This window comes from Manacus candei, unplaced genomic scaffold, assembly GCF_025592945.1.
Source record: "Manacus candei isolate 608988 ecotype Guabito, Panama unplaced genomic scaffold, ASM2559294v1 h1tg000025l, whole genome shotgun sequence".
Classification (NCBI taxonomy): Eukaryota; Metazoa; Chordata; class Aves; order Passeriformes; family Pipridae; genus Manacus; species Manacus candei.
The window spans coordinates 1413941-1430209 of record NW_026138073.1 but is presented as its reverse complement, the minus strand read 5'-3'; the positions used below and the strand labels follow the sequence as shown (position 1 = coordinate 1430209).

The 16269-nt window shown below is 47.1% G+C and overlaps 1 protein-coding gene across 1 annotated transcript; it reads left to right on the top strand.

Moving 5' to 3' along the window:
• Nucleotides 1-918: 918 nt before the first annotated feature.
• Nucleotides 919-13820, top strand: EDEM1 (ER degradation enhancing alpha-mannosidase like protein 1). Its single transcript, XM_051788690.1, has 12 exons — nt 919-1298; nt 2025-2097; nt 3486-3589; nt 4389-4560; nt 5702-5885; nt 6374-6548; nt 7112-7232; nt 7640-7810; nt 8414-8487; nt 9173-9269; nt 10009-10194; nt 11117-13820. The coding sequence occupies exons 1-12, from the start codon at nt 934-936 to the stop codon at nt 11204-11206; spliced, it is 1812 nt and encodes a 603-aa protein (XP_051644650.1). The 5' UTR covers nt 919-933; the 3' UTR covers nt 11207-13820.
• Nucleotides 13821-16269: the final 2449 nt, after the last annotated feature.

Genomic DNA, 16269 nt, shown 5'->3' with positions numbered 1-16269 from the left:
AGACCCACAGGGTTGAAGTTCCTGAACTATCATTTAACAAACAAAGCAAATATGTGAGTAGAGAAAGATAAAAGTTGTGGTGTGTGAAACTTAAAAGATAAGCTTGGTTTTCACAAGAGTCTCAGTGGAGTAAACTGATAAGTTGCTTGTGTGTATTAACTTGGAGTGTGGACACTTGGCAAGGATGAGGATTTTCCTTGATTTTTAGAGTTAATAATGGATGTGAATAACATGTGAAAGATCCATGAATTCCACGGATTGAGGAAAGGAGCTGGAAGAGCAGCTTCATCAGAGGTGCTCCAGCCCCTTCCCTGGACAGGCTGCAGCCCCTCAGCGTGTCTTGTCTGAGGGCCCAGCCCTGGAGGTGCCTCAGCCGTGCCCAGCACAGGGCCCGGGGGCTGTGCCACACCCTGGCCGGGACAGCCCCGGGGCCGTCGGCCTCGTGCCCCCTGGGCGCGCCTGGGCTCGTGTCCAGCGGCTGCCTCGGCACCCACAGGGCCTTCCCAGCCCCCTGCCCCGGCCTGGACCTCCCGGGGCTTCGGGTGACCCCGGGGCAGGACCCGGCACTTGGGCCTGGGACGCTGTGCTTGTCTGGGGACACTCGTTTGGGGATACTTGTCTGGGCAGCCGTGCCGGCCCTGCTCCCCCGTGGTGCCCCCGCCCTGTCCCTGCTCCCAGGCGGAACCACCACCGACCCGGGCCGTGCCACGACAGCCCTGCGCCCGCCCCGCCCCTTTACCGCGCCCGGCACCGCCCTTGATTGACGCGCCTCTCGCCCAATCGCCGGCGGCCCCTCCCACCTTCGCTCTGTCTCCACCAATAGCGGCGCGGTGGGGGCGGGCCTCTCACGGCTCACCGCCCGCGTTTCCCTTCCGCTCTTAAAGGGGCCGCGGCGGCGCGCGGGCGGTGCCGTTGCGCCATGCGCGGGCGGCCATGCGATGGCGGTCGGTGGTGCTGGGGCTGCTGCTGGCGCGGCTCGGGCTGCAGGCGCTGCTGGCGCTGCTCCCCGCGCTGGCCCGCGGGCTGGGCCTGCACCCCCGCCCGCCCTGCCCCGGGCCCGGCCCCGCAGCGCCCGCCCTGCCCGCGGGCCGCGCGGCGCCGCTGTGGGGGCCGGCGCGGGGCGATGAGTACGAGCGGCGCTACAGCCGCGCCTTCCCCCCGCAGCTGCGGGCGCGCCTGCGGGACGCGGCCCGCGGCATGTTCGTGTTCGGCTACGACAGCTACATGGAGCACGCCTTCCCGAGGGACGAGCTCGACCCGCTGCACTGCCGCGGCCGCGGGCCCGACCGCGGGGACCCGTGAGTGACCGGGACGGGGCTGGGGCGCCCGCGTATCCATAGGAATGGCTGCCGGGGGGGACGGGGCGCTGGGACATCCCTTTATCCATAGGAATGCCCCCGAGGGCTGTCGGGGCGGCGCCGGGCTCTTCCCAGCGCTGGGCGATCAGTGTCGGACGTTTAACGGGAACACGGGAAGTTCCATCTCAGCGGGAACCACGGAGCGGTTTGGGTTGGGAGGGACCTCGAAGCCCATCCAGAGCCACCCCCTGCCATGGGCAGGGATACCTTCCACTAGCCCAGGCTGCTCCAAGCCCCGTCCAACCTGGCCTTGGACGTTTCCAGGGATGGGGCAGCCACAGCTTCTCTGGGCAACCTGTGCCAGGGCCTCCCCACCCTCCCAGCCAAGAACTTCAGGCTAGTATCTAATCTAAGCCTATTCTCTGTCAGTGTGGAGCCATTTCCCGTTGTCCTGGCACTCCAGGCTCTTGTAAAAAGTCCCTCTATATCTTTCTTGTCGGCTCCCTTCAGGTACTGGAATGAAGTTCTCTCCATGGAGGGTGTCAGAGCCCTGGAACAGCTGCCCAGGGAGGGTGTGGAGTCTCCTTCACTGGAGACATCCCAAACCCACCTGGACACATTCCGGTGTCACCTGCTCCAGGTGACCTGCCTTGGGAGGGGGGTTGGGCTGAATGATCTCTAGAAGTCCTTTCCAACCCTAACGATTCTGTGATTCTGCCCTTCCAGCTCCAACCTCAACATCAACGATGTGCTGGGGAACTACTCGCTGACGCTGATCGACGCGCTGGACACGCTGGCGGTGAGTCCTTGGGCCGGGGGGACTGCCAGGGACACCCCTGGGACCTACCTGGGCTGTGGGTGCTCCCCAAGGCTTGGCCAGGGGGTGCTGGGTGTGTGGCAGCAAACAGCTGGATTGTGAGCCAGCAGTGTCACACATGGATAATAAAGAGTAGTTGGAGATGAGTCAGTAGGGATTTCCAAAAGAGACAGAGGAAATTTTGGAGCTCTTCCTCAAGGCTCAGGTGAGAGCTCTTTAGGGATACTGCCATCACTCTGGTGCTCAGGAAAGGTGGATTTGAACTGGGTCAGGTGTGCATTGCTGAGAGATCCGTCAGGAGGAGAGTTTGTCTTGTTCAAGGTGAGTGGAAGAGCTCTGGTTGTTTTGCTTGGCAGAGAGAGCCTGAACTCAGTTTTACGTCAGGAGTACCAGTGGTGTGGTGTCATGAGGAAGAGCCCCCTCCTTGAACTCCTTATACATATTTAGAAGACCCCATTAGGTTTCATTAGTCTCAGTTTTGCAGCCAGGGCAGGTTTTGGGCCTTCTGGAGTGTCAGGGCTCACTGATGTGCTGGATCCATGTGGTTTGTGTGTCTCTCCTGTGGTGCAGGGGGTGGCTTTGAGTTATTAAACCCTGCCCATTCCTACTCTGGGATGGCAGCAGTGGTGAGAAGCTCTCAGTTGCTTGAATGTGGCAGTGCTGAGCAGAACTGAAAGCAGAAGTGAGGGAATATTTAACTGAAACAATATTTTGGGGTCTGTGCTCCGTGGCTGATGGTGCGTGGCTGAACAGTGCCTTCCTGTCCTCAGTCACCAGTGGCCTTTTGGGGCACTGAAAACCTTTTTTTCTCAAATCTAAACCTTATGGTTCCTGGAGTTTTTTGTGTTTCAGGAACTTCTGCATGGGGGAAGCCTGTTTTGCTCCTCATCTGCTCAGATCAAACCCATGATGCTTTCCCACTGGGGGTGGGTAATGGGGAGAGCTAGCACATGCTTTTGGTCCCTGTACACCCAGCCTTTTCATGAACTTACCCAAGCAGGGACCTGTGTTTTCTTTCCACATTCCTGCTTCCTTGAAGCTCAGGCTGAATTTACATCTGTCTCTGGGTGCAGTGGAAATGAATTGCTGTAGAAAACTGGCCCGAGGGAGCTCCTGGATGAGCAGTGCTGGGTCAGAAGCCTGAAAAGTTGGACTCACCTTTGATCAAATAAACATCAAATCAGACTTCATTGTTCTGAAGGTTGTGTTATGTTTTCAGCTGAACTTAAGTCTTAAATTAATAGTTCAGGCAGTTTGAACACTCCTGTGCTAAATCTGACTGTTGGTCTAAGATGTGAACTTGCTATTCTCTTCCCCAACCCTCTTCTGAAGCAACAATTAGACAAAACAGCTTTGTTTTTCTGTTAAAGGTAATGGGAAACTCCTCAGAATTCCAGAAGGCAGTGAAGTTGGTGATTGACACAGTTTCATTTGATAAAGACTCAACAGTCCAAGTTTTTGAGGCAACAATCAGGTACATTGTGCTAAGTTTCAGTTTTAAAACAGTAACAAGGTTAAAGACTTGGTGTGTGTAATTCAAAGTAAAATCATTGATAAGGATGTCTTTGGTGGACTTCATTCCATAATTATTCATCCAGTAAGTCGTTCCTTAACCTTCTAAGAAAATATTCCATCCTTCCATAATTAATTCTACTGAGTCAGTGTGACTTGAAGCAGTGAGACAGTGGTTGTCTCACCTGTGCTTGGCTTGCAGACTCTGCTTTTTTCTTGTTGCTCTTGTAGCAGAGACTCAGATCTGTGCACAGCAAACAACCCTGCCACGGGTTTTCCCTGGCTTTGTTTCCTTTTTTGGACTTCTCACTTTCACTTTCGTTTCACATGAAAAAACGGCCTGTCTGCCTTGGAAATGGGTTTAGATACTGTCTGATTTTAAATGGTTTCATTTTCTGAGTGTCTTAAACAGTTTTTATTTCTGCTAGGATTTCTTTTTTCTGAATACTCACTTTATATAGTAACCTTCTTGCCATTTGCAGGACCAGGGAGGTCTTTACTCCTAAATACACTTGGCATATTGTTACAAAGAACTGCTGGGTTAGGTAAATTTTGCAGGACCAGGTTTTGGGATAGTGTGGCTGACAAGCAGCATGAATCTACATGTTTTCACTAGTGGTGGGGGGAAAACCAGATCATTTTCTGTAGTGCCTGTAAGGTGCACAAAGTAATAATTCTATTTAACATGACACCTGTAAGGGTTTAGCTGAGCAACTAGGTTCAGATCAGACTAAAAAAAGTGCATTTTCCTTTTCCCGTAGGGTTTTGGGAAGCCTGCTGTCTGCACATATCATAATTACAGACAGCAAGCAGCCTTTTGGTGATATGACCATCAAGGACTACGACAATGAGCTGCTGCACTTGGCTCATGACCTGGCTGTGAGGCTGCTCCCAGCCTTTGAGAACACCAAAACTGGGATCCCCTACCCTCGGGTAAGTGAGCACACCCCCCCGAGGAAATGAGCTCAGGGGAGTGATTCACCTGTCCAACAACTGCAATTTGTGCCCCTTTTTGTGCACTTGGGGTATTGAACCTTTTCAGAGTTACTTCAAAGTGATGAGGGGAACCTGCCCTAAGTTTTGGTGACACTGGCAATACTTCAGCTACCCCTTATGTGTAGTACATGTTTTCTTTAGGCTGATTTTTCACTCTGTGTTTATTGTTCCCTCTGGGTCAGGAACCATTTGTTTCTGTGCTGTTTGGCTGGAGCATTCCCTGTGTCACACAGCAACAAACAATACTGTCATTAAGAAAGTTAAAAAGAAACACTGTAAAGACAAAGAGTGGAGGAATGTGACTTTATTGGTGACTTGCTACTGAGACAATTGTGTTACAATAAAACTCATAAATAAATATTTGTCATATGGGCCTTGGAATTTGTAATTTTATTTAATATGCTCAGTGAATACTCAACACTGTGGTATTCTTGGATGCTGCATCCTCCTGTTTTAAGCAGAGGCAGTTGGCAAGGAGAGGGATGTCAGTTCTACTGGAACAACCCTAAACAGTAAAACTACAATTAGCACTTACCTGACTGCTTTTAATTCCTGGGGACAGCAGTACTGCTTTTCCTCCTGACCTGTCAGGCTGTAGAAACATGAATTTTCACTTCTGTTCTAAGTCTGGTAAAGCAGCTGAGGGTAGTGTAACTTCCCTTCAACGCTGTGTTCTGTGGGGAAGTGGAGGAGCATTCAGTGAGGAAGCCCTTGGTTTCAAGAGCACGAACTGAGGGGGAGCAGTGCTTGCACCACCCTTGAAAAACCTGAATATTTAGTGGAAAGGATGAAAAAATGGACTGAAATCTGGAAGAATTAGCAAGTCTAAGAGTAGGAAGATTAGGATTTCCCATTTTGAGCATGATGTTATAAGGTGGGAAGATGGATTTCAGGAATTCTACAGGAAACCTTTTTGAACAAGCACCAATATGTTGCCTTCCTATCTCTGTACACATTGCATGCTATATATTATGCAGAAACTAGTGAGAAGGCTTTCTAATAAATCTGAGAGTGCAGATGTGAGCACAGCTGCAGGAGGTCCAGCCTTCTCCCTTCAGCACTCTGTACCTGCCCACAGGTGAACCTGAAGAAGGGGGTTCCTGCAGACAGCCACAACGAGACGTGCACAGCAGGAGCTGGGTCCTTGCTGGTGGAGTTTGGGATCCTCAGCAGGCTGCTTGGTGACTCCACATTTGAATGGGTGGCCAGGAGAGCTGTCAAGGCCCTCTGGAGCCTCAGGAGCAATAACACTGGACTGTTAGGTAATCCCTGAGGTGATGCTGTATTGACTGGCTCCATGTTTAACCTGCCTCAGTCTCGTACCATCAGGCTACAGGTTTCTTCTATATCATCAGCTTTGTCCATCTGCTTCCTCTGTAGCTTTTCAGTCATGTTCTCCTTGTGTATTTGTGGTTTGTGTTGATCAAGTGGCACTTAGTGAGAAAAGTAGTCTCTGAATGACTCCCTAGGGCACAGGTTTTCAAAGATAGATTTGTAGTGAAACTGAAGGTCCTGATTTGTATCCCCATTCATACAATTTAGATTGGCAGATGACTAAAAGTACTTAAAACAACTGCACTTGTGGATGTTCCTTGGTTGAATCCACTGTAACACTTTATTTGATGTTAATCTTTGATCCTTCCTCCTCGATACTTTCTGAACACGTAATATTTCCAAGTCTTGACTCATGATGATCTTTCTCTGGTGTACTGGGCAACTGCAGGCTAAACTTTTTTGTCTCTTCTGAAAGGAAATGTTGTGAATATCCAAACTGGCCATTGGGTTGGAAAGCAAAGTGGATTGGGAGCAGGGTCAGATTCATTCTATGAGTACCTGCTGAAGTCCTACATCCTCTTTGGAGAAAAGGAAGACTTGGAGATGTTCAACAATGCCTATCGGAACATCCAGAACCACTTAAGGAGAGGGTATGTTATTTCATTTCAGCATCCATTCCTTAAGCAGTGAATACTCCAGCAAGATGTGAGAGACTGGATATAATGCTTTGTGTCATGCCCTAGAAAATCTGTGTTCTCTTTTTTTTCTTTAAAAAAGAAAACCTTATTTCCATGGTAGTCAGAGTGGAAATAAATTTTAATGCTCTTTTTACTCCTTACTCAGCTGATCTGTGCAGCATTGTGGGTGCAGGGAAGTTAAACTGGTTCCTGTCCCAGTTTTAACTGTTGGGCTGAGAGAAGGCTGTGGCACTGCAAAGGAGATGTGTTAAATTGGCTGGTTTGGCTCTTTCTGATAGAGATTCTTCGGACAAAACTTTAGGATTTGATATACGTACCTTATGAATTAATTTTTCTGAGGGCATGGCTGATGTTTTGATTCTTTTTAAAATTACTTTGAGCCCAGCACTGTAAATCCCTGGCTCCTTTGCCACCAGCAAAGCTCTGTCTTTGCTGGTGGCAGAGCTGTGAAGTGGAACATGCACTGTGTTCTTCTAGAATAGAGAGTATTTACATGTCCTTCCTGTTCCTGGCAGTCGAGAGGCCTGCAATGAAGGTGAGGGTGACCCTCCCCTGTACGTGAACGTGAACATGTACACGGGCCAGCTCATGAACACCTGGATTGACTCTCTGCAAGCCTTTTTTCCTGGGCTGCAGGTAAGCTTCCATTCTGTTCAACACCAGGTAGAGGGATGTCAGAAAAGAGCAGCTCTGAGCTGAGCTTCCAGCTGTGGGTTTGCATCTGGCTCCTGTGATAAGTCTGAGCTCAACCTTTGCATCAGCATAACAATGTGGGCAGCCCTGGCCTGTTCTCTGCTAGATTGGAAATACTTTACACTTCTCTCATTTAACCTCAGCATTTGTATGCTGTGCTGTGAGGCTGAGCTCTGCTAAAGCTTTTGCTGCAAAGGAATTAATACATTAGTGCTTTTTTTTGGGGTTGGGGTTTTTTTGTCTCTTATGAGGGGAGTGTTTAATTCTGTGCCGCGTTCTCATACAGAGCAGAGAGCGATTTGCTGGCTTGCAGCTTTAACAGGCATGTTTATGGCTGTTGTTGTACCCAGGTGTTGATAGGAGATGTGGAAGATGCTATTTGTCTCCATGCTTTTTATTATGCCATCTGGAAACGTTATGGAGCTCTCCCAGAAAGGTACAACTGGCAACTGCAGGCGCCCGACGTCCCCTTCTACCCTCTGAGGCCCGAGCTGGTGGAGTCCACATATCTTCTCTATCAGGTACTTGACTCCTCTGACATTACAGATCACATTTTGGCAAAAATGGTTTTGTTTAGAAGGCACTTTTTCCGCCCTTAACCTCCAGCCAGATGAAATTTGGTGCCTCTGGATCCACCTGTTAGTGGAGGTCTCTGTTCAGGCACCAGGTTGTTGAGCAATGTAGTTGCTGTGCTGTTTGCCTCAAAAATTGCCTTTTTTATAAGACAGGCAAAAATGAGACTAAACAACTTTTTCAAAAAGCTGCTGGCAGAGTTTTACAAGGCAGAGACTTGTGACTTCTTTATCAAAATTGTGAGAGTAAATGTAATAGCATTCCTTGCAATACTGTCCAGGCACAGTCTCCAGCTGGCAGAAGATGCAGTAAACTACAATAACTGGCTACCAGAAAGTTATCAAAGAGTTTGGATTTACTACAGGTTTTACTAGGATTTGTACTAGAGCAAATGTGAGAAGCTTGCACAGACTAATCCAAGTCATGTTCCTGTAAAGATAAGTTTGCAGTGATACACGAGACTCTGGTACCACGAGGCCTTTGTTGTAAGTGTTATTTTTACAAGATTTCAAAACTGCTGACTCTAACTCTTGTCTGTCTTCCTTATTTAGGCCACAAAGAACCCGTTTTACCTTCATGTGGGAATGGATATTCTGCAGAGTTTGGAAAAATATACAAAAGCAAAGTCAGTCTTCAATGTTCCTTGTCTTCTCTCACTGCTATATATATATATATACATTTTATTATACAAATATTATATAGAATCCAGTCTGCCACATGTAGGTAAACCAGAAAACCCAACCCTCCATGAAAGCCACAACTGATGATTTATTTATTGGGCAACTATTTCTTTCCCATCTGAAAGTGCAATTATGGTCCAGTGGCAACTTTTACATTCAGAATTTTATAAGTGCCTTTGAAAATGTATTATTGATGACCAGTTGCTAAAAACTGGTGAAAATAGTAGCTGGGATTTTTCCCATGGATCCTTCAGGAATATTTCTAACCTCATGGCCCCATGGTATTTAGCAAAACTGGAGGGATGACCTCTAAGGCAGCTTCCATTTCTGAGCTTAGACTCAGAGGGAAGACAGTGATTTTTTTTTTTTAATTCAATATTATTAATTTACTCACTTTGTAGACAAACATGTACTAACTGTTGGACTATTAAAACCTTGCAATTAAGTGGGGTTCACATGATTACAGACCCATCAGAACACCAGAACCAATAATCAGGGAGTGCAAGAGACTTGTTTCATTTGAACTTCACCCCTGACAGCTGGAGTGGTCTGAAGTAAAGCAATATCTGGGGAGCACTTTGAGACCAGAATAGGTGGGAACTAAACCCAGCCTAATGTTAAATCTTGCAGGTGTGGCTATGCCACGTTGCACCACGTGGTAGAGAAGACGAAGGAAGATCGAATGGAGAGCTTTTTTCTCAGTGAAACCTGTAAATATCTGTACCTGGTACGTGTATGTTCTTCATTTCCAGGCTGCTGTGCACCATCATGGCAGAGGGAGGAGGAAGGAGGTTGTTGACTATTAATTAGAAACAGTTGGGCTCAAGGCAGGGCATCATTAATGAGAAGCTGCTAGGCTCTGGGGAAGGAAGGGGTTTAGCTGTTGGGGGGTATCAGTGTGCTCCTCTAGCTCTGATCTCACCCCAGTCTCTGAGGGTTGGCAGCTGCCCAGGTGTGGTGTCCTGAACCTGGAGAAGCTGCAGGTTGTGTGGGAGGCAGCTGGAAGGAGGGAGCAAAGGGAAGGAAGGTGCTGCTCAGCTCTGAGCCAAATGGCTGCTTGTAGCTGTCCTGCCTCACAGCAGCCTCTGGTTTCTGCCCACTGGGCTTTGGCAGTCACAGGAGGAAGCATTTGGGCTGACGTTGCCTGAGCTGTTCTGAATCTCCTTTAGTGCAGAAAACCAAATAAATCTGTGACTGAGCAGGAACAGTGGATGCCAGCCTAGAACTGCCTGCACAGAGCAGCTTAGAAAAATAAGGGCAGTTTAAGTTGCATGAGAAGTTTTTCTTCTGCTCCCCTTTGATTTTTCACTGCTAAAATCATTCCCTTGCATTGAGACTTATTTATTTCCATTTGCCCTAATGTTATTTAGCAATAAAACCTATTTTTGTGTGCGTTTTTAACTTGTTTCTGGGATGTGAAGGATGTTGCACACATGCTATACCTGTCTCTCCCATCTCTTGTTTAGTTGTTTGATGAAGAGAATCCAGTGCATAAATCTGGAAATAAGTTTATGTTTACTACTGAGGGGCACATTGTGTCTGTGGATGAACGTTTTCGGAGCTCCCTGTGGGAAGACATCCTCCCTGGGGAAGAGGACAGCGCAGAGAAAACCAAGCCCAATGAGTTGAAGGCAGCCAACTTCAGCTCCAATGTAAGCAATGCACAGGCTGGTCCTGTTGGGGGGCTGGGGAAGGGTGAGGCAGTAGAAAAAGAGCCATTTGGAAGTCTTAGTGTAGAGCTCTGCAGTGTTTCCTTTATAAATGTTAGATATCTAAGAAACTCCCTTGTGGAAAGCACTTTCAGCAGCTGAGTGAATGGGTTGGGATCATGTGTGTGATTATATTGAAGATGAAACCTTTTCCCTTTGGAATATTTTGCAGCAATTTTTTCTTCTTTGTTAATTTATTTCCAGTTATTTTTCCCTTCCCCTTTTCTTTGCCCTTAAAATTTTCCACTGTTGCTGTTGGGGAGAAAAGCAGAAGGTCATTTAAATGAAGTTTTTATTTCCTCAGAGTGGTTTTGAGGCCTGTAAAGGTGACCTTTCTTAGCCAGGCCTCAACTGAGCACAGAGCTATGGCCCCAGTGCCAATCACCAGCCAAAACAGATCTGTTTTTAACTGTAGAATGACAGAATGTTTTGGGATGGAAGGGACCTTAAAGATCATCCAGTCCAACCCCTTGCCGTGGGCAGGGACACCCTCCACTAGCCCAGGTTACAGAACAATGTTTTTAAATCCCTGCTGGTAGGTTCTGGGAGAGTTCCTTTCCTCCTCCCCCCAGTCCTCCAGAAAAAGAGCATTATTTTAAACATTCACAGTTGTCATAGTGAAGGAGGTCTCAGTTGAACAACAAGCTGTGCTGTGTGTTTGGGAGCTGCAGCCTGCACTGAGGAGACACTTGCTGCTCATTTATGGGGTTTGCGATGGAAGTTTGAGAAGAGTGAGGGGAAGGTGGGACAAAAAGAGCTACAATTTTCTGTACTGGGAGGAAATCTGCTGAGAGGATTGCAGCAGGGGACAGGCTTGCCTGGTTTTGGATTGGAGTTTTTAAGAATACTCTGGTTTTGTTAACAGTGTAACAGAGTTCCTGACGAGAGGAGGTACCTGCTGCCACTGAAGAGCAACTACATGAGACAGATCGATCAGATGGTGGGACTGATCTGAGGGGCTCTCCAGAGAAACCTTGATCAGGAGGAGTGTGGGATTTATCTGCAGACTTTCCTCCCCCTTCAGCTACTCACCTGCATCCACTGAGTCTCCTGGGTATCCCCTGTGCTTGTTGTCAGTTCTAGACATGAAGGGAGATCGAGTTCAACCTTCTGAACTGTGGTAACCTCACAGGCCACCTGAACAGAGATCTCTTGTTATAAGACTTCCTATGAAAAATGTTGTTGCAAATGAAGGCTGAATAAGTTTTAAAAGAAAAGGAAAGCAAATTGGCACGTGCCACTTAGCTACCTCTTTGTAGCTGTATTACAAATGTCCCTCTGGAGAAGGGTCTGCTATTTAATTTGAAGTGATCTCGGGGTTGGGGAAGGAATGGGAAAGTGCAATTTCTTACACCAAGTTGAATTATAGAATTATTCTGACTAGCAATACACAACCTTAAGTACTACTCAGGTAGGAGCCCACTGGGTTTTGCTGAAACAAAAATGCTCCATTTAGTCTTGAAAAGATAACTCGTGGTGGTGTAAAAAGCTCTTGGTATAGTCTGATATCCCTCATACAGCTGTGTGGAACTTGCAGTGTTGCAAGAGCCTGTAGCTATAGAAACCAGTGAGAAAACAAATCCAGGTGCCTTTTTGTAAGGGAATGGGGGGAGGGAAGGGGAAATTGCAGAGCCACTCAGCTTTTCAGGCAGCTGAGCACTCAGCTGAGCAGAAGTTCCCAAAGTTTCCTTGTTTGCCATGTTTTAGTGCCTTTTCAGGAGACTGCTGCTAAGAACTGCTGTAACAGTACATGAAGAACAAACTATTTCACATTCCTGACAGCATTGATGTGTTAGTGCCTTACGTTCTCTTCACTAGCAGGGGAAACTGAGCTTCCTCAGGAAGATGGATACAGTATTTCTAATGAGCTGGTTGCAAGATACAAAGGAACCCAAAGCCACTTAAAAAGAGATGATTTCCCCCCCCCTTTTTCTTTTTTTTATTACAAGATACTGGAAAAATATCATCTGTGAACCTTCAGGAAGGAGGCAGTTAAGGGATTGAGGGATGGCAAAAAACTGAGGCCAAAACAACTTGTTCTGAATATAAGAGGTTTTTTTCCAGTGGTTCCCCGTTGCTTACATGTTTTTAACTTTTGACTACAGTTGAAGTAGCAGAATGTTACTTTTGGGTTAATTATTTTTTAAATTGAAGCTTAAATACAAGGACAAACTTGGTCTGTATTTTCACCTTCTTACAACAGCATTGGTTTTCATAAACCACGTGTTGCAATTCAAAACATTTCTAATAAATATGAAGTTTGTGCTGGAGAGGTTATTGGAATCTTTTAATATACAGACATATCTCAGGGACTTGGTTGTAGGATCTTCTATTCCATGAGAGTTGAATCTTCTATTCCATGAGAATTGAATCTTTCATTCAGGCAAAAAAAATTGAATAATCAAGTCTTCTCAGTCTTATTGTGTTGTTTTAAGGGGTGAAGGGTTGGAGGGGGGAGAGGGAAATATGTTAAAATTTCCCAAAACGTTGCAGTAGAATGGGTTACCTCGATGTTTGAGCAGCTGGCAATTCCAGCTCCTGGAGAATTGGACTTGCAAACATATCACTGGAATGTCTGAGTTGCCTGTTTCAAAGGAACACATGAACTGAAGGTGTTGTGATCCCAAGAGGTGCTGGGGGAGGCTCAGGGTGTTGGTTCCTGCCCCGTGCTCACTGTGTGCTCAGGTCTGTGCAGGGCTAAGGGAGTGCAGAGGATGGATAAAGGGAGGGAAGGACTTCTACCCACCTAGGGAGGCAGGAGGCAGAGATGTCTGGGCTCTGAAATCCTCTCCAGGACCAGGACTTGTAATCCAGCTCTGGAATGAGAAGTGTTGGTAGTGTGGAAGCCCAGCACAGCATCTCACAGCAGCCAGCTAAAATCATGGAGTAGCAGATGCCAGGATGGACGTGCCCTGGGTGTGGTGGTGGCATTTTCAGGTCTTGGTTTGTCCCTGACTCCCAGTTCAGCTCTGTCTGTGTTACATCTTCCCATCACCTCTCAGTGTTTTGTGCCTTCTGAAGGACCCAGGGGAGGGGTCCAGCCCAGTGTTATGCACAGAATCTGTTCCAGAGTTTTCCTCAGAGAATTCCACTACTGTGATAAAGTTGCACAACTGTTCTGCCATCGTGTTTTCCCTTGTTTGATTGCCAGAAAGAGTGAAAGGAGGCTGTGGAATGGGAGCAGCACAGGCAGATGTTTCAGCCTTTCAGCCAAGTATGATCAGCTTCCCATTAGGAATTGCTTTGGAATTCGTGTTGCCAGGTGATGTGACAGTCATCTTTCAGTAGGAATGGTCTTTATCCTCGAGGCTGGTGCTGACTAAGTGGTAAAAGACTCTGTGTTCCTTCAGGAGCCACTTCTTCCTCTTTGTTTTAAAAATGCTTGGGTCCGTTTTTACTCTGTAGCAGGGCACATGTTATGCACTAAAATGAAAACTTTTGTGTAAGTCAATGATATCCAAACAAAATTGATAACACTGCTGGAGTGACTTGCTGAGACAGGCTTTTGTATTTGGTGGTATCATGTGCAATATCAAGTTTTCCTAATTAAAAGTGCCATGTATGCTTAACTGTTGTTTATCCATGAAGTATTTAATGGAGGACAGGAGATTTTTGAGAGGACCAAATATGCTTTCATGAAATGTCCTGAATTTTCAAAACTTGGCCTAGGTTTTACAAATCTGCATTAAAAAAATAGTGTGTTTGACCACTTTCATGTGTGTTTGTCTTTATAGGGTAGTTCTTGTAAGGCCATCATGGTGCTTGCAGGGGATTCCCCTGTACCTTCTGTGTGCTGGATTTTCATGTGGTTAGGTCAAGGAATGGCTCCAACAGGCCTCTTCCTTCTCCCCCTGCCCCCTTCCACTTTCTCTGCATTAGGATTGGAGGGGCAGCTGAGAGCAGGGATTGCTGTGGGATGCACTGAACTCTGGAAGCATCGAGGCTGAGCAGGTCCTGACCTACCTGTGGTTCCTGATGCTGCTTTGTCCAGTCCATGAACAACCTGCTGCAGGTGGGAATTCTGAGAACCTTTGCTGGGCTCTTTCCAGTTGATGGATAAACACAGCTGGAACACAGGTCGTTGTGCTTGCAAACAGAACCATGGAAACAGCTGTCTGACATCACTTTACTGCTTTTCTTTGGCTCTTTTTCCCTCCTGCATTTGTTCTCTGTTTGTTTGACTTTATCTCTTGTGTTGTTTCCTGGTTTATAGTCCTGGTCCAAAGGTTCTTGAAGCTGACAGGACTTTTGCTGTGTCTGTCTTGATCAAACTCTGAGTTCCAAGGACAGGTCTGTGGAACGTTGGTGGTCGGATTTTTGTAGTGTTTTTAAAGTTTCTCTGGATTTTTGGAAGGTGAGATTTTTGCCCATCATCTCGTGCTACTTCTGCTGCATTCAGACTTCCAAGTGCCAATTCTGATACCCTGACTTTGGGGGAAGAACCACAGCTCTCATGTTTTCACAGGGGTTGCACATTTGCAGTGGTGTCACTGCCCTGAGCTACTATTTGCTGTTACTCCTGATCTTTTCTTGCTGCCTTATCTGCTCTCAGAGGGCTGGTTGGTGTGTTCCAGCTCTGAAGTGGGACTGAGTGCTTTGATGACAGCTTCTCCAAGTTTCTCCACGTTTAAAAAATTATCCCAAAAAAAGCCACTCTTCCATTTTTGGTTTTAAAGTCCAAAAGTGTTCCTGAAAACCCTCTTTTTAGGGTATGATGCGTGGGGCTGACCTGGTGTTCCAGCAGAAGAGCCTTGTGGTGGCTCGGGCTGAGGGCTTTGAGCTGGGATCAGTGCTGTAGATCCAATGTCCTTCCACCAGAGACCACTCTTGTGCCACGGTTTGGAGCTTTGCCTGTGGCACAGCAGCAGGAAAACTGCAGCACCTTGAAGGTGGAGCGCTGGGAAACGCAGAGTTACGGCTTCGTGGAGAAAATGCAGTGTTATAATTCCCTGGGGGAGCTACAAAGTGTCACTGCAGGAGTGGGGAAGGCAAAGCTGGGTGGTCCCCGCTGTGCTCCTGCCAGCATGGAAAAATCACCTCTTCTAATTCCTAGAGATTATTTGCCTTCATCCTTGGTCAAAGCTGCTCTTAGAAATTTTGTTTCACTAATCACCACTTGTATCACACACATAAAGAGATAGGCAAGTGTTTGCTAGGAGCTGCTTTTTTCTCCTTCTGCCTTATTTGTCCCCCTTTGTCCCCACGTCCCTCACACTGATGATAAAAACATTGGATTGGAGCAATTTTGCTGAAAAGCATTTTTTTTTTTTTTTTTTTTACCCCCAAGAGAATGTGATTTCTGTTGCCTTACATTTGGCATGGCCATGGAGTAGGACAGCTTGGGGGAGCTGCTCCACCCTCACCAGCACAACTTGGCATCCCAGGGACAGTTGCTCCCCGTTTTCCAGGAGGGGGTGGCAGGGCTGGTTCTAAAACAGTCACTCTGTGGCTTTCTGGACAGTTATTTTTTTATTTAGGTAGTGCTGAGAAGGGGGAAAAGGCACCTGTATGTCCCAGCTTGGAGCTGGTGAAGATGCTCCAACCTCCTGCAGAAGTGGGGAACACTCCCAGTGGCACTGGGTGTTGGAGCTGCTGTGGTGACTGGGTGAACTGGGAGAGCTGGGACCAGCCAGGCCAGGCTCAGTGATCAGGTGTGGATTTACTGGGGCGAGGGAAGAGCAATTGGTGTGACTGGGAGAGCTCCAGTGCCCCACTGCCCTGGGGAGAGTGGAGATCACAGGGAGCACTCCCTTGGCATTTGGGCATCGTGGGCAGCACTCCCTTGGCATTTGCACACTCAAGGCAGGTGCTTTAAAAATGTAAAAAACAGATTAAAAAATTAAAAAGAAAAAAAAAGAGACTATTTTACGTTATTAATACTTTTGAATAATTGAAATGACTCTCTGTGTGAGGCCCAGAGGCTTTCCAATAATGGCAATCTGCATACTATTAATTATTGATGATGTTCATTTGGTGGAGTAAGTAATTCCTAACGTTAATAGCTCTTGGAGGGCACCA